This window comes from Sceloporus occidentalis, unplaced genomic scaffold (assembly GCF_023333645.1).
Source record: "Sceloporus occidentalis isolate IW3139 unplaced genomic scaffold, rSceOcc1.0.p SCAF_167, whole genome shotgun sequence".
NCBI lineage: Eukaryota > Metazoa > Chordata > Lepidosauria > Squamata > Phrynosomatidae > Sceloporus > Sceloporus occidentalis.
This window is the reverse complement of record NW_028317147.1, coordinates 890,920-909,782: the sequence shown is the minus strand read 5'-3', so window position 1 is coordinate 909,782 and position 18,863 is coordinate 890,920. Positions and strand designations below refer to the sequence as shown.

Below are 18,863 nucleotides of genomic sequence, written 5' to 3'. Positions count from 1 at the left end.
CATTTTTTCAGTCAAAAAATGTGTTTTCATTCAATAACCACATTTGGTTATAAAGAGGGTCGGCAGGACAATTCTGTTGGATACTATCCAGATAAGACCTCTTTTTAAGTTTTGTGCGAAGACCACCTTTTTGTATAACCCCCATTTGTGTGAAGAGCTGGACTGGGGATGAATAGGCAGCCTTGACACTTGAAGGTCAGAGGCTACCAAATTATAAACATTATAAACAGATGGCAAAATACCTGATCTGGTGCTGGAGTGGCAGTATCAGTAAATATGTTGCCCTACTAGCCACTGACCCACATTATTCATTATGATTTATGAATCATCCCATCCAGCATACCATTGTTTCTTTCTTTCTATTTCCATCTTTTACCGTATTTGCTCAATTATAAGACAAGGTTTTTTCAGAGCAAATGTTCGGAAAAATACCCCTCGTCTTATATTCAAGGTCGTCTTCTAATCAGACCTCAAATAAAGGTCTGACTACAAGACTAAAATCCAGATCCTCCGCAGCGCTGCAGGGAACCTGGATCCTCCTCTCTGGTAACCTCCGCTGCTGCCAGCACTTCATCTGGGGGCTTTAATGACAGAGTGTCGGTGTGACATGACCTTCCGGTGCTCCATCAAAAAAGAAGTGCGGTTGCCTGGTGCATCTGCTTCCTTCTCCCTGGCAGCCGGTGAACATCTGTGCGATGCACGCAGACAACCTCTGCTGCTCCTGGCACTTCCACCAAGGCTTCTAGACGGCGCACCGGCGTGACATGACCTTGCTAGCGGAACTAGCTGACAGCAGAGGTTGTCTATGTGCAGCGCACAACCAAGTCTGGGGAAGCATTGGTAAGTCGGGGGGGGGCGCAGAGTGGCATATAGGGGTTTAAAAGGCATTACTGTAGGCAGAGTGGCATATAGAGGTTAAAAGGCATTTCTGTAGGAAGAGTGGCATATAGGGGGTTAAAAGGCTTTTCTGTAGGCAGAGTGTCATATAGAGGGTTAAAAGGAATATCAGGGAGGCAGAGTGGCATATCAGGGAGGCAGAGTGGCATATATGGGTATAAGCATATCTGGGTGGCAGAGTCGCATATAGAGGGGTATAAGCCATTTCTGGAGCAGAGTGACATATCAGAATGGCATATAAGGGGGTATAAGGCATATCTGAGGGCAGGTTGGCAAATAAAAGGAAATAAAAACAAAAAAATCTTTTTTTTTCAATCATAGTTTTTATTTAAAAAAAAATATTTACTAGTAAAACATTTTTCCTATAGGGTCGAGCTATATTCAGACTTTTTCTTATTTTCCTAAATTAATATTAAATTTTTTGTGGGTCGTCTTATAATCAGGGTAGTCTTATAATTGAGCAAATACGGTAATGTATTTATTATTTGGATTAACAATCAGATATTTTATGTATTTACTGTGTTACAAACAGTTTGTAATAACATTTTATTTCAAATAAGAGACTATGAACTTTTGCAAATTATAAGAGAAATTCACAAAAAATTATCCAGCTCTTATTTTTGGTGTTTTGAGTGCCAACATAAAATATTTATTTGTGACATAGTGTCCTCATACTCTAACTCTGATACTTGCATTACAGTAGACTTCACATTACCTTTCAGAGTGGGATTTGGTTCCATTAGCGCAAATGCATTTTTCATGAGAAAGCTTTATTTTGAAACAGCTTATGAAAATTTATTGGTGTAAAATAATCCAGCATTCAAGGCTGAAGCTAAATATTTCCAATTTTCTCAAAAATGTTCCTGTATATTATTGTATTGTATATTGTGTAGGCAGTGGCAGACCTGGGCTGGGCAGGAGGGGGTGCTCTGACCTGGGTACCAATGTGCCTGCGTCCATGGGGGGTGCCGTCACACTGACACGGCTCTCAAAGGGTAGACTGAACTGTATGCCACTGGAGCACCAGATAAGGTGATAATTTATTGTTTAACTGACCCAAAGTTAAAGGAACGTATGCTCGCTGCGAGGGAGCACTGGAACAGAGGTCGGTAGGAAGAGATCTTGCACTCATACTAGAAAATGAAAAAATAGAAAATGGAAAGGCAGAGATAGAGGGTAAGAATTTTTTTTAAACGTGTTTGTGCGGCGAAAAGTTTGTATGTTAGGCCAAGTATACAGTTGTAAGGGCAAGTGTATTCTAGGATATTTGTGTGTAAGGGCTAGTGTGTATGTGTTTATATTGACAGTCTACAGTAGAGGGCTGTCATATTCTGACAGAGGTGGATGTAAAGACCAACCAAATCTTAGAGTGACAAGGAGCTATATCCATAAAGCAACCACTGAAGGTAACGATAGTGGTGGAAGTGTAGCTGGTTTTCCACTGTAGTGAGAGAGAGACAGGTAAGCAGCATGGCTCGTGAGTCCCAGTAGTAGGTGTAGCGGAACATTCAAGGCAATTATGTACAGTAGTATGTGGCCTGGTTTAACACAGTATAGGCAAAATATGTAAGGACCTCCTTCTAGCTTGTTCAGTGGCAGTTAGCGGCCCTGACAAGGCCTATTTGGGTTATTTTACGGGTGTCGTAGGAGGTGTAATGGAGCTGCAAAAAGAATAATACTAGGAACGAAACTTACCATGGGTGGATGGATAGGTCAACATGTTTCTCCAGGGTGGGGAGTTCTCCCACATGGACTAGTTCATCTTTCAAGGTGTCTGGTAGACTCAATGGAACTGATCCAAGAGAGCGGTCTCATTCCAGGAGGACTCAATGGCTTCCTAAAGGAAGGTGCTCATAGCTTGCTGAAAAGAGGCCCATGAGTTCATTTGCAATATGTAATGGGCCCATTGTCGGGGTTCCCCAGCTAGAAAAGCAATGATGGTGTAAAATTTTATGGAATCTGTAGAATATGTTGAAGGCTTTAAGGGGAAAAAAATTGTGACATGAAATCAGGAGGTTCTGTTACTGAGACTGGTCACCTAAAAACGTACCCAGTAGCGGTATGCAGAATTCAGGTGAAATGTCACCTTCTGGATTTAAGGTAGCTTGTGATGCTTGAGTAGTAGATTCAGGAATAGAACGACTCATTCAGACAATGCATCCACATATTAATTCATACTCATTCACACTTATTTCAATATTCCTCTTTCTCACTATCTACCCTTTCCCCACTCCTACCCACTATCTACCCTCTCCCCTACCCACTATCTACCCTCACCTAGAATGTAAGTTCCTGTGGGAACAGGGCCCTCCATTCCTCTTGTATCTGTATGTCAATTGCATGTCATTTTGTACTTGTCGTTATCTGTAAAATTGTTACCTTGTACAGCGCTGCGAAATCTGTCGGCGCTTTATAAATAAAGTATAACAATAAAAATAATAATAATAATAATACCCACTATCTACCCTCTCCCCCTCCTCTACCCACTATCTACCTTACCCACCTCCCCTACCCACTATCTACCCTCTCCCACCTTTGTAGTTCACTTACCTTGAAGTCCTACGGTGGGAGTGAGAGGCCTCCATCTCCCTGTTCCGTAGCCGTGTGTGCTGCTTCACTGTGGAGCGCCAGAATATGACTTCATATTCTGGTGCTCAGCATGAAATGCCGGCATCGCAACGGAGGTAGAGAACTTGTGGAGGAGACTGAGGGGCGCCAAGAGCGTTTCTATTCATGCTACACCCCAATTTCAGCTAGACTGGCCCGGCCCAACGGGCAAATGCCCAGTGGCCAGTCCGAGCCTGCTGGCAGGGTCCTCTTCTTCTGACTTGTCTGTATGTATTAAAGTATATTTGTGATGTGTGTTAACTGTCCTACTTAAATTGTACAATATTGCTTAATTTGTTGGCGCTTAATAAATAATAATACAAAAATAAAAATAAAAAGATAATATTAATAATAATAATAATTTGTTTTTGATTCACACATCCTGACATATTCTATGATAAGTGTAGAAGCCACAAGTCTAGGCATAAAATAAGGGTAGATAAGCATAGTGAAACTAGGAACTTACAAATTGTTTTGATAAATTAAGCTAGGAGTGGTAAAGCCCAAGTACTAATTGCACATCCACATGTATTTTTGTGGATCTGAACTCTGGTTCAAATCAATTTGGAAGGGAACAAATCAATTTCTGATCATTGCAAAATCTCCATAAAAAAGGTCTAGGGTTATGGTTGACAGGAAACAACGAGAGATAAATCCCCATTTCATTCTTATAAATTATTACTACTACCTACTTTATAGAGGGACAAAAGAGGAGGGGCAAGAGATTGACCAGCTATTGTTACCCATATCTTTCAGGAGGAAGGTGTTATATCTGGCTCATTCTCTGGCCCATGATATATAAAGAGGTAAAGGGGTATTGTGCTTCATGCGCAGACTAATGATTCATTGAGGACATCCGTGTACCACCCTCAAACTGATGGGTTAGTAGAAAGGTTCAATAGAACTCTAAAGCATTTGTTGCACAAAGTTGTGGGTAGAAATGGGATAAGTTGGGACATTCTCCTAATGTATTTACTGTTTGCTATTTGTGGGTTCCCCATGCTTCTGTAGGGTTTTGCCCTTTTGAGCTTCTTTATGGTAGTATAGAAGGGGTTTATGAGATATAGCAAAGAAAGAGTGGGAAGAACAGATGGCAGCAGGAAGAAATGTGATTCACAATGTTCTGAATCAACTCAAAGAGACAATTAAACTTAAATTACTACCATAGTCAATCAATATCTAGAAGCTTAAAGGAGCCAACAGATTATATACAGCTATCAGGCAGCAGTAGGAGCCTTCAAATCTGGAGACCGATTGATGGTCCTTGTTACACAACTGAGAGCAAACTTTTGCTTCATCGTCAAGCCCAGTAGAAGGTTATTGAGCAATTGGGGCCAGTGAACTATACAGTAGTTAGTCAGCCTGGTCCTGGGAAAAGTGAACAGATTACCCATATAAACCTGCTAAAACCCTGAAACGATAGAGAAAGCTGTACGGTTGCAGTAGACAATTCCCTAGTTCCAGAGGTTAGACTATTTCCTGTCCCCAATCCCTAACAGTAGAAGGAAGCCAAAGAAATTATATCAAGATATAAAGATGTCTTTTTTTAGTATGCCTGGCAGAACTAGTGAAATCTGCCACGATACATGCCCACATAACTGTCCCGATTTGGGTGGGACAGTTTTGATTCTGGGACTCGCTGTCCCACCTATACTGACCTCTGTCCCGCTTTACCAGGGTCATAGGAAGAGGGAGGTGATCGCCCCGGGTGCAGCTGTGAGGGGGCGCACAGCCGCCCAATCAGCAGCTGCAGCCTGCAGGACTGGTTGAGGAGATCACAAACCCGCCCTAACCGGCCCAACTTTAGGGAGTGCAAGGTCTGTCACTTCAGACTTCAGGTTCTGTGCTTCCTAATCACTATGCACCGCAAATGATGGCATTGCACCCCCCGCACTCTGCATTAAAGGGCAGTGTGCCTGGGCAGGTGTGTGTGAGGGCAGCGTGTAAGGGCAGTGTAAATAAAATAACCTTTGCAAAAAAATTACTGGGGTGCACAATTTTACATTCTTGCCTCGGGGCAAAAGGAGCTAGCTATGGCTCTGTGCTTTGCTATCCTCTTCTTACAGTGACAGATAGCTGAAACCGAGTGCAAAATGCTGCCAGCCAATCGACATACCGTATTTTGCTTTGAGCCAATCTGCATTTTGTACCTTGAGCCAATCAGCATCCGGTCTCTGAAACTCTCATTACACGAGAGTTGGGAAACTGAGAAACAGCAAATTAGTGTTACTGTGGAGGAACAGACTACCGCCCCCTGCCCTAATGAGGAGTGTGAGACAGCATGGAGAGAGCAGGTCCCTCCTCAACACTGCCAGCCCAGGAGAGTGCCCCCACAGCCCTTCAGGGACCAGATGAGCCTCCACCCCAGGCCAGAAAGGTAGGATCCTTGGAGGGAGGCTAACATTATTCTTTCTTTCTTAACAAAAAAAAATCTGCGCCTGTGGACTACTCATCCAATGATGAGAATCACACGAATTGTATTTCACAGATAACAACTTCAGCTTTACTGTTGACTGCACTTCCCACGATGCTCATCATGGAAACAGTATGTCTGGTTGAGCCTCATGGGAACTGTAGTTAACAGCAGATGATGTGACAGGTGTTAGTTGTGAATTACAACTCCCATGATGCCTAGTCATGGTGGACATCTGGCAGACTGAGCATCATGAGAATTGTAGTTCACAGCTAACATCTGCAGCTTTATCTATTGTTAACTGCACTTCCCATGATGCGTCATAGGAATTCAGTTCAATGTGTTGGTTATTTTATTTTTTGTATGCATGACTGTGCTGACAAAAAAATGCAGCGTGTTTGAAGTGGCGATGCAAGCGTTACATTGTAAAGTGCAATTGCTTGTATTGGTGAGTTGCTCAAGGGCAATTAAAAATAAAGTGTCCCTCTTTCACATTTTGAAATGTTGGTAGGTATGATGATATCATCACAGAAACCAGGAGTAATGGTAAAATTAAAGCCCTACAAGGGAAGGTAAGGGAAGCAATACAAGTGGAAGTAGTGAAAATGTTAAGCGCTATGGGTTATTGAGGAGGGTCCAGCCCCATGGTATTAGTAGTTTTGCATGATTTTAGAAAACGTAATGAACACTCTTAGTTTCATGCTAATCATATTGATTTCTAAGTAGTTTAGACCTTACACATTGTTATTGGCAGATCCATCTGACAAAATCTGCTAACAAAAAGACAACATTCATGATCTCTGACTTTCTGTACAAGTATAATATATTACTTTTTGGACTTTATAAAGCCCCAACAACCTTTCAGAAACTTCTGAGACCTCACCCCAGGTATGCCTCAGCATACTTAGATTATGTGGTTTTCTATAACCAAGATTAGGGCCCATTTGGAAAAAGTAGATGCAGTGTTAAATATTTTCAGAAAAGCTAGTCTTACGGTTAATCCTGCCAAATGCTTCATTGGAAAATATCTCAGGTACACAGTAGGGAGGGCATTGGCGAAAACTCAGGTAAAAGTGCTCAAAATCTGTCCATGGCCTCTAAGGAAGAAGCAGGTCAAAGCCTTTTTAGGTATAGTTGGATATTATAGGTGCTACATTCCCCATTTTTTGCGACCCAAGCTGCCGCTCTCACTGACTTGATTAAAGCGAAAACACCAGATGCTGTGAAATGCACTGATGATGCAAAAAAAGCTTTAAGCAGGTATTCCCTTTTAGTAGCTCCGGATTTCAAGAAGCATTTTTTGCAAACTGATGTTTCTGATGTCGGCCTGAGGGCTGTACTATCTCAGATGGAAGAGGAAGAGGAGCTGCTCTATCTAAGATAAAGCTTACTGTCAAGAGAGCAAAACTATTCAACGGTAGAGAAGGAGTGCTTGGCCATTAAATGGACAACAGAGACATTATAATATTATATGTATTATATGTTGGGTAACCCTTTTACCATTATCACTGACCATGTTCTACCTCAGTGGATAAAGGACAATAAGGTCATATGTTGGAACCATGCAAAATCTCCACGATGCACAGGGCTTGTTTACTACACACTAATGCAGGGGTTCTCAAACTGCGGCCCTCCAGCTGCTGCAGGACTACATCTCCCATAATGCTCCTTCAGCTAAGGGGCTCGCTGAGGAGTATGGGAGATGTAGTCCTGCAGCAGCTGGAGGGCCGCAGTTTGAGAACCCCTGCACTAATGTGTCAAGCTTGGAGGCATTTGGGAGTCTGACATCAGGTGGAGGGCAGGCAGTTAAGCCTAAAATCTTGAGAGTCTGAGACCCTGGAAAAGGGTACTGTTTAAAATTAGAAACACAGGTGTAATTTAAATCTGCTCTGATGCCAGTGGTCTAGCTGGCCAATTGGACAGGAATAGATTGTTTAGTTAGTCTCCACTAACTTATCATATTGTGACACAGCATTGTTTGCCTTGAGGAAACCATTAAGAAGTTACCTTAAACTTTTGTCCTTAATTTTCTTGTCAAGAACCTGTCTAACCTGCTTCATTTATACATACATATGTATTTCTGTTTCAGCTTTGGATTTAGTTGTATTATATATATATAATATAAATCGTCTAAATTTAACACCCTCCTTAAAAAAAAGTTTTTGAGGTAATAAACCCTTAGGTTAAAGGTATATATTAATCATATTAATTCCTTTCATGACTAGTCTGACTGTCCCTTCCATGCACAGCCCCAATCCTGTCATCAAGCTCCAATCCTTGGCTCCTGCATGGCTTTTGCCGACCACTGCCGCATCTTCATCTTCTCCCTTCTCTTCTCTACTCTATCTTCATTCTGCTATCGATCTTCTGTCTTCGTCGGCATAAGTGAAAGCAAATAAAATCTGATCAATGTTGAAGCCCAAGCTTTCTTAGATGCTGTAGGCCAGGGCTACACAACCTCACAAACAGAGCCTAAGAGACTACAAAATGGCCTGGAGGTATATCCTTTCCTAAAAACAAGTAGGTTATTTATTATTTAAATGAGGTGCCTGTGCTGAAATATCCAAAAATTGTTTAGGGCCTTTGGTGCTCTAGGCGACAGAAATTGCATATAAAAAATGGAGAACAGTGTTCTGTATGATGGTGTTGGTTAATACACGGTACTTTCTTTGTAAATTAATTGTGCTGTACCTGGATATTTATTACAATTGTGCCTTCACAAGAAAACCTTTGATAGCACTGATCTATATAAAGTTAAAAAAAAAACACATGCATACTACTTATCTTGCCTAGAAAGGGCAAAAGAAAAATCTTCATAGCTCCAAGGACAGCGTGATGCACTTCAACATAATGTAGTCATCATTTACCTGGGTAGTGCAACCAAGAGCTTTATATTTCCTAGCCAAATGAATGTCCTCTCCTAGTTTATGTTAATGTTATCCCAATTAAAGTGCACTTTAATCATACTTTTTGTTGTGATGACAAATTACCTTACAGTGACCTTATGTCAACCTTGAATGTACATCTAATTACAACACATTTTAAGAGCATTTTTCCTAGAGAAAGTTGAGCCTGGTACAATAACATCTTTATTATAAAGCAGTACATGAAACAAATAGCATATTAAACTATATATATAGATAATGCTTTGTGTAGAGACAAAATATATTTTCCCATACCTGCATCACGAGGAATTGAGGATTTTAATAAATGCTCAAACATAATTTGCTTTTTCAGCTGCTACTTGACACTGTTTGTCATTACAGGGTCAGGAGTCTCTTTCTTCAGCAATGACATATCTAAACGTATTAATTTATATGTTCACAATCTGAATGCATTTACTGTTTCTGAATCTCAGCTGTTGATTAGACTGTTATTCTTAATCATATCTATGTTATTGCCTCCATGATTATTAATGATGGAAATTATTATATAGTAAAGCCTAAATTGCCAATCATTGAAACAGCTGACAACCTACTGACCACCATGTCTATAATTTGTGTGCATAAATATTAAGCATAAATACTTCATATTTATGACTGCATCACAAACATGTTACCAACTAAAGACCTAGGAATGATCTTATGTTGTTTAGTTTTTTTTAATAATATATATGTATTAAAACTTTCCTGTTAATGCTGTTTCCACTTGTACAAAAGGAAGCAATAGAACACACCAAATGAAAATGATTTAATGGCAATTAATTAAAAACTTCAAAGGTACTTTAATATGCATTTCTCGTTGGTGGCGTTGTATGGGACTTTTAAATTTAAAAATACCACTATACCAGCAGTCTCACATGTCATATGTAGTTGACAGTCTTCAGAGATTAGTGCTGGCTGTATTGTATCCATAGAACATATATTGAAGAATTAACTCAGCGGAGCAGAAAATACGTATATATTAGATTATGGCATCTACAAAGAACACTAACTAATTCAAGTCTGCAGGAAAGCAAGCCATGACCCCCCCCCCCAAAAAAAAGCAAATCCTTAGTACTATACAGTAAACAAGTGGTCTCATAAACTGAAAGTATACAATATACAGAGAACAAAATTAATGCATTTCATTGTTTGTATATATATATATACCGTAAAAACAATAATAATAAAAAAATCATTATATTTATATATATATATATATATATATATATATATATATATACACACACACACATAGTAAGATAGAAGTGCCCATTAACTTGTCTCTGTTTGTTGTGATTTATAAACTGAATAATAAGAAATTTTCCAAATAATGAATTCAGTCTCTACCAGCTGTGGAATTATTACAATTTTATTAGAAAACTATTTTACATTTAATGAGCAGTTTATTGGCAGTCAATATGGATAAATGCCATGAATTTAGAAAGCTTCTCTGGATAATTCAGGAGAAAAACTTCAAATTATTTTTTGTGACTCCACTTTGCAGTCTCCTGAACCAGGAAAATATCCTCTACACTGATGAATAAGAAATGGTAATACAGTAAACTAATGTAACGTGCAAACATAAAATTTACTGTTGATAACTGCTATGTGAGGTTAGGTTCATAATGTTACGGCTATTAAATCTGATGGTAGTCTATGATCAGCTTTCTATATGAATCCAGCTGAACAGCGTAATTGCGTATTTATTCTGCTGCACAATAAAATATTCCAATAGTATGAATAATTTAAGAATTAGTTTGTTTTGACAGCAGTAGCATTATTATATTTTTTGGTATCTCAAATCTCTTTAAAATGTTTTAGAACATTCTGCAGAACCTGAAATGTATAATATCAAGGGAAACATGCAAATGCAAATACCAAACAAATAAGCATGTACTCTTCTAACCAACTTTAATATTTCTGGATTCAACTGTTAGACATAAGTCTATCAATATAATTGAATAACAATCCTGCCAAAAACTACAGTGAAGAAATGTGGACCAGGTTCTCTGACTTTATATCGATCAGCCATAACATTATGACCACCTGCCTAATATTGTGCAGCTCCCCATTTGCCGCCAAAACTGCCCTGGCTACCTGGAGCCTACCCTTTCGGGATGCGGCCAGGACTGCCCACTGACGTCAGTGGGGGCGTTCCTGCTGAAGTCAGTGAGCACTCCCGCTGACATCGCAGGAAACACCCCCATTTAAAGGGGGCTTGTCACGATACCGTGACCCGGATGATTCAGGTTTTGACGTGAAGACCTGTAGCAGCAGTTCCCAGGTATGGAGATTGGTCTTGCTTTTGGATGTGACTGTCTGGCAGTGCTCGGCCTGCCCTGCTCTGTGCCCTGTCCTGTGTCTCAAAGCAATTTTGTTACTCTGGTGAATCAATTCTTGTTCTTGTTTCTTATATGAGGCAGAGGGTGATTCAGTCTGTCTGCCAGTGTGTGTCCTGTGCCCTGCTCTGCCTCTGCTAAATATTTTTAAAGTTTTGGGGGAAATTCAGTGTCCGGTGGGGCTGGATCTATGGAAGTGTTAACCTCCTCCCTGTGCCTTGCTGCAATTTCTCCTTCTTGAGGGATCAATCAAACTGGTCCACAAAATGAGTCCCACATAATGCTGCTAGATGTGTGTATCCATTGGTGCAGTGCTGCTGTTGCTGGTGGTAGCCCTGCAGTGTAAAACAGAGTGTGGATCTTTTCCTAAATGTTGAGATGGTGCTGCTATATGTGAAAGGTTAGTCCAGACAGTGTCAGGGACCTCCCTTTTAGCAACACTCCCCGAATGTCATTACACAATGAAAATATGCACTGGAATTTGTCTGGGAGGAGAAATTAATTGTCTGAATGGAGAAGGAGAATGTCTGGGAGGAGAAATTAATTGTCTGAAAACTAGGCAAATATATAATAAATCTGAAAAAATTGTTTGTAGGCAATATTGTTAAACAAGTAAACTGAAATCACAAAGTATACCAGTCATAAATATAAAGTACATGAGATCCATATATTTCTTCACATTTAATGTAGTCCATAGTCACATTAGCATTTATTTCCCCCCTGTGATACTTACTTCATTGCTTTTTGAGTTTAGAAACTATACAAAATAAAATATATTAATAGGACTTTATGAGATGCTTCCAAAATAGTCTCCCACCCCTGATATGGAACAACCATATTCCTTAGTAATGTATTTACCTCAGATGCTGCCCAAGGCTTCATCCAGGGCAGTGCCCCCAGCCGCTCATTCCCCAGCTGCTGTCTTTACGGAGTGCCAGGGTAGGACAGCATATCTTGACTTAAAGCCAGGTGACTCATTTTAGTGGAGTGCATGAAGGCTTTAAAATGTATTCCATAGTGTAAATGGGTAATTTGGGGAGAGATTAAAGATTTTCCTTATAACCATTGAGCAACAATCTGCACTCCAGTTTTGGTCAAGGGGGACTGCAGCCATACATAAAAAAACAATATACAATGTGTTCCTATGAAAATCACCAATTCTTCATACAGTTATGGATTTTTAACATTTCATTAGATGCGTAAGATACTTCATTCAACCTCAGTCCATAAGATCCTGAAGCTAGTGTTTCTAAAACATACCAGAAATAGTAGTCAACAGCTAACTGCAATTGAAATATAATTCTCAGGAGTATTAGATTCATGTTTTCCTTCCACAAGTTAGTCGGAGATTCACAAGTGTTGTAGTTTGACAGATTTACCTGCTGGCTGCTTCTGCAATTGGAAGTTTTGTTATTAAATGCAATATGCATATTCAAGTCTTCTGCCACTCTGTTTAATTTTAGATGGATTAAATGAGAAATAGCTCTGGACCCTATGAACTCAGTCATCATACTAAGGAACATACTGAGTCTGTCACAGATCATGTAAGACAACATCTGTGCCCTGAAGAAATTGGGTTTTTTTTAGATTTGTTTGGAATAATAATTCATGGGCAGATGATTTTTTTCATTATGTGGTGCTCTTCCAAATGACAGATCAGGATAAGGGAATTGGATATTACATAAATGAAATTTGATCCTGTCCTCACAAAGAGTGTAATCGTTGGCAATTCAAGCTAGTTCCAATAACAGTTGGCCAGGTTACGAAGTGAGGTGGGAAGCGGTGTTCTACCCACAATGCAACTGTAGCATGAAAGCATCCAGACACTGCGTAATGCAATGAATTAAGCAACCCAATATAATTACACACGGTATGAATTGTGGACATTTTTTGGTGCCAAGACTTCCTGAAGGATTATATATTATACAATAATACAATCCTTAGGATTCATACACTATTGTAATAGTATATTCTTATTGTTGAGGAATATTGCATTTGTCATATCTTAAAAGGCACTCATGCTCTCTATTTTATGGTGATCTGTGTAGACAACAGGTTGATTCACTTTCCTTGTTCCAATAACATATATATATATATATATATATATATATATATATATATATATATATATACAATGTAATAACAATAGATATATGGAGAACAGCCCCAGAATTACAAGCTGATGGAAATGTATACATATTAAATAAATTGAAAAAATATGCAAAATATTAGTTTAATAAATAACATGTCTAAAATGCAAATATACACTGTAAATGTCAAAACACATCACTACAGTTGTACAAACTGCCCATAAATACATATGTTTTTTTATATATAAACCAAGGGGTAAGGTTCATATCTGCCTCCACTACAATACAGTGTGAAAAAATAAATAAACAAAAAATTGAATGGAAGATTATTTTAGAGAAATACATTTTGATGTTGCATACCTGAGGTTTAATGGAGGAGTATGTGGTAACACAAGGAATACCGTGTGTGGTCCTATTCTTTTTAGTAGTACCTGCTAATAAATCTGCGATATTCTTAGCCCAAGCATGTAATCTGAACCATTTGAGTAACTCAGGTTCATAACCCCTAGAGACAAGAGTAAGATCAGAGATACTGTGTCCTATTGTCCATAGGGTAAATGTTAAATCATATTTTTCGGGTGGCATGCAAAAATGAGGCCCGGTCTGTAGGTTTCTTATAGGTCTACTATACTCCATGGTGAAAGAAATAGTATCAATTACCGAGTTGAAATAATGTTTATAAATCTGTAATCCCTTGGTTTGTCTCTTTCCCTCCCATTGTGTCCCACAGTCACAGATTGTTTCTTGCACTTTCCTTTAAAGTATAATAGACAGAGGTAGGCTGGGACAATAGAAGAGGTAAGAGAATGTGGGTGGGAGATGGTGACTATGCAACAGTAAGGGGGTAGACAAAGAGAGGGTTGGAAAGTGAAAATAAAGGAGTGAGGAAGAGAGAGAGTGGGAAGAGGGCGAGGGAGAGATAAGGAAAGAGAGAGAGAAACAAGGAAGGGAGGTATAGACTAAAAGACGAGGTAGAGAGAGAGGCAGGGAGAGTCGAATGGAAGGGAGAGAATGGAAGATAGAAGAAAGGAAAGTGACATAGAAAAGGAAGAAGAGATATAGAGAAAAGGGAAAACATAGAGAGGCAGGAGAAAGATAGAGGATGGAAAGAGAAGGGAGAGAAAAAGAGGGGCAAGGGAGGGGGAAAGAGAGAGGGAAGGGGAAATTGATTTTTGGCCATGTAAAAGAAGTGAAAACAGAGAGAGAAGGGAAAGAGAGAGAGAGAGAAAAAAAGGTGAGAGGAGGGAGGAAAATGAGGGGAATAGATTTTTGCCCATGTTATTTCAATGACATATGGTCATACTGTTGGTAGCTATACATTATTTGTTAAATATTACTTAATTATTACATGCTTATGTGGAATCTTAGGATGTGGAGAGTGTGGGTAGGAAGAGGTTAACTGTTTTCTGCAATTTGGTGATAAGAGTCTGATGCACTGGGAGGTAGTATTGTTATGTTGAGGAACATGATATATATGGTAGAGGGCATAGGTCAAATTACATAAACTGAAGCAGCTGGTGAGAAACTGGACCATAAGTGTAAACTCGGGGTCAACTTCAGGGCACAGGATGTCTGCTTTAAATAACTGAAACCCCACCCATATCATACATATTAATGATATGTAGGTTAGGCGTTTGCCTTTTATGGTAAACCCAGAGATATTGCAAGTGTTCCAGCCTTTAGTAGGAGTTTACTAATTTTCTTTTGTTATCAATGTATATATAGTGTGTGAAAATGTAAAGCTGTTAGATTTGCCTGCTTTTGTGCAGATCTCCCTGCAGCTGCTTGTATCCGGAATAAACTTTTATGCATTCAAAGAAGTCTGGTGGTCAGCACAACGTTTGATTTCCACAACAGTTTTTGGCGTAGTCGGCAGGATCCCAACATCCAGGAAACCTGATCAAACCTTTCCTTGGGACTCTCTCCAGGACACACAAACCCAGCGCGCTATTAAGAGGTAAGACACCTTTTGAAATGTCTATTGTTTGTGTCTCCTGTGAGTGGTATTGTTCCCGTGGAAGGTAAGATATTCCTGGTGACGGGATCTTTTTACTATTAAGGTTGTATACCTAGGTCAGGGATACTGGAACATGTGTGAGTGCTGTGTGACTGAGACCCAGGTGGGTCGGGACTGGGTAATAATCAGACTGCAGCCGCCCCAAGACCCCTGCTAGCCTTTCGGGTGTTGACCACGGTATCTTGATTGCAAGGGTGGTCTGAGGAAAACCCAGTTGCGTGTTAAATTGAGGGCTGAATGAAGTGGTACACATGAGACCCCTGAGGACGGTTGAAGGACGGTCAGGTTATATTTGATAGAAGGTCCCGGGTATTAATATAAATACCTTTAAGGGAGGAGACTGGCCGTGGTGATGTTGATGTAGTGGACTCAGAGCAAGCGCAAGTAGATAATTGTGTCTAATTGTATCTGGTCCAGGGAAAATAAGTTCTTGGTGTATGATTGTGCAAAATTAGTTCCAAGGAAGTGGTGGTCCCAAGAAAAGGGAACCCCTGTTTGGTATTTAATTACCAGGAATTCACGTGAGGTATATAAAATTATTTATTGGAGAAAATTGGGCAATTCCCTGAGAAGGTACCTTTGATTAAATGTAATATGAAATTGACACATAATGCAAAAGTCTAAGAAAAATGATTAAATAAAAATGTTTAGAATTACTGGCATGCCTCTCTAAAAATAAAGGCGCAGAAAACTGAAGAAATGACGTAACCCTTGTATGTGTGTGAATAAGAATGCAATAGAAGTAAAGAGTGTAAGTATGTATATATTTTCCTTTCTAAGATGTGCACAAAACTATTATGAGTGTTTGTGAGTTGTACTGTTATGAAAGTTAAAGGATGTAATGGGATGGGCTGCTATTGGTGGTGGTTCTATGAATGATTTGTAACTGGTATGATGTTATCATTGGGTAAAGAAATAGAATTGTTTGATTGTTCTAGAATTGTCAGATATTAATTTGAACATTCTAGGAAGTGGATAATAAATTTGTAGTTATTGTAAATGTGGTTTATGTAAGTGTCAAACTTGCCTATTCTGTGCATAAAGGAACATTGAAAGAGACTGTAGCTTTGCTCCACCATAACGCCCATGCACAATTATACTAGCAAATAACAGCCTAATTATTTGATTATTATTAAAGTGATGTACAGGAAATGCATATTTAAACAAAATAGGCAAAATAATATAATTGTAACTTGATATTAGTTTTTCTTTTTGTATTTTGGGGATTACGTTTTGAAAATTCCCTGGAGTAATGTTTTTAAGTATGTACAGCATGCCTGACAGTTGCCTCAGCCTGGCCAGCTGGAAAAATTGTGAGGAAAACTATAAAAAAAAAAAATAATAATAATAATTCGACTTAAGAGTTTGCAGTAAGCGGGTGAATCGCTGGATGTCGTATATCTTGATTTTTCCAAAGCATTTGATACGGTGCCACATAAAAGGCTGGTACATAAAATGAGAATGCTGGGGCTGGGGGAGAATGTGTGTATGTGGGTAAGTAACTGGCTCAGTGATAGGAAAATGAGGGTGGTTATTAATGGTACATACTCTGAGTGGGTGACTGTTGCTAGTGGGGTACCACAGGGGTTAGTTTTGGGTCCTATTCTTTTTAATATATTTATTAATGACCTTTAGAGGGATTGTATAGTAAAGTATCAATCTTTGCAGATGATACTAAGCTCTGTAACATGGTTAACACAATAGAGGACAGTACACGGTTACAAATGGATCTGCATAGGTTGGAGGCTTGGGCTGAGATGTGGCAGATGAGGTTCAACACAGATAAATGTAAGGTTATGCACATGGGGAAGAAAAATCCAGGCTGGGAATATGTATTAAATGGGAAAACACTGGGGACGACTGACATGGAAAAGGACTTAGGAGTTTTAGTTAACAGTAAATTTACCTGTAGCGACCAGTGTCAGGCAGCTTCTGCTAAGGCAAATAAAATCATGGGGTGCATCAAAAGGGGCATAGATGCCCACGACAAGGAAATAATTCTACCACTGTACAAGTCACTAGTCAGACCACACATGGAATACTGTGTACAGTACTGGGCACCAGTGTACAAGAAAGATATAGTGGAGCTGGAGAGGGTTCAAAGACGGGCAACCAGAGTAATAAGGGGAATGGGAGGACTACAGTACCCAGAAAGATTATCAGAATTGGGGTTATTTAGTTTGGAAAAAAGACGGCTTAGGGGGGACTTAATAACTATGTATAAATATATAAGGGGGCAGTACAGAGATCACTCCCAGGACCTATTTATACCCAGGACTGTATCTATAACAAGGGGACATCCTTTACGGCTGGAGGAAAGATGGTTTCTACACCAGCACAGATGGGGGTTCTTTACAGTAAGAGCGGTGAGATTATGGAACTCTCTGCCAGAGGAAGTGGTAATGGTAAACTCAATAAAAGAGTTCAAAAGGAGCCTGGACGTGTTTCTTGAAAGCAATAATATTACAAGTTATGGATATTAGATTAATAGGGACAGAACGTTGATCCAGGGATTTATTCTGATTGCCATATTTGGAGTCAGGGGGAATTTTCCCCCTGGTATGGGGCAATTGGCATCTGCTTCATAAGGGTTTTTTGCCTTCCTCTGGATCAACACAGTAGGGACACAATATGTATATAGGTTGAACTTGATGGACTTTGGTCTTTTTTCAACCTTATGAACTATGTTACTATGTTACTATGTATGGTAGTACTAACACTAGTGAATACAATGCGCATGAGATAACTGCTATCGTAAAAGTTGTTTCTACTCCAATCTGCTTTACCAGTGTGTGTGTGATACGAATGAAGTGTGAATGAATGTTGGATAGGAACATGGATATTGTTATAATGCGTGTAAAATGGATTAAGCAGATTGGACTTGGAAAATATATAATAGAATACACCCATATCCCTTCATTAGAATAGTTCCCTTACTGTATTTCTATCAGGAATATTTTTTAGTATTACATTTATGTGAGATTATAATTGTGTTCATTAGGAAATATCAGTTTAGGACACAACGACATCCATATGTCAAGTATATTTATGTACGTTCTGTCAGGCCCCCAGCCCCTCATCATGCCCCTTACCGGGGTCTTTGGCTGGACGCCGTGCTCCGTTGCGGGGCGGACTACGTCCTCGTCCTCCGGTGCCTCCCGTGCCGGCAACCACGCGGCAGATCATCCGGCCATCACGGCCGCCAACGGCAGTTGCTGCGAGGCGCGCCCCCACGCTGTTGCGGCCGCGCACGGCAATTACAGCAAGGCGCGCTCCTTTACAATCCCAATCTCAGGCGCCCTCTGCTGGCCGCCGCACGGTAGTGCAGGGCAGACTGAGTTAACCCCTAAATTAACCCCCATGGTGGGGAATACTTATGCTCTCGGGTGTAGGTGTAACACCTGTGAGTCAGTGGGAGGAACCTGGCCTGTTGAATATAAAACCCAGCTCACCCTTCAGTCTGGGCTTAGTTATTGAGCTTCTAGTGCCTTGTGTTCTGCTCTGTGCGATTCTCCATTTATCCTGCCTTTTTGTGTTTGACCTCCTGGTATTCGACTTCGGCTTGTTTCTCGTTAT

General features: G+C 39.8%; 1 protein-coding gene across 1 annotated transcript in view; it reads right to left on the bottom strand.

Annotated features, from left to right (window-relative positions):
- The window catches only part of LOC149279408 (follistatin-related protein 5-like), a 283,960-nt gene extending 265,487 nt beyond the window's left edge, over positions 1-18,473 (bottom strand). Inside the window, exon 1 of the mRNA XM_089501225.1 lies at positions 18,380-18,473. Coding sequence (XP_089357351.1) covers positions 18,380-18,473 — 94 coding nt within the window. The remainder of the gene's footprint in view (positions 1-18,379) is intronic.
- Between the last annotated feature and the right edge of the window lie 390 nt (positions 18,474-18,863).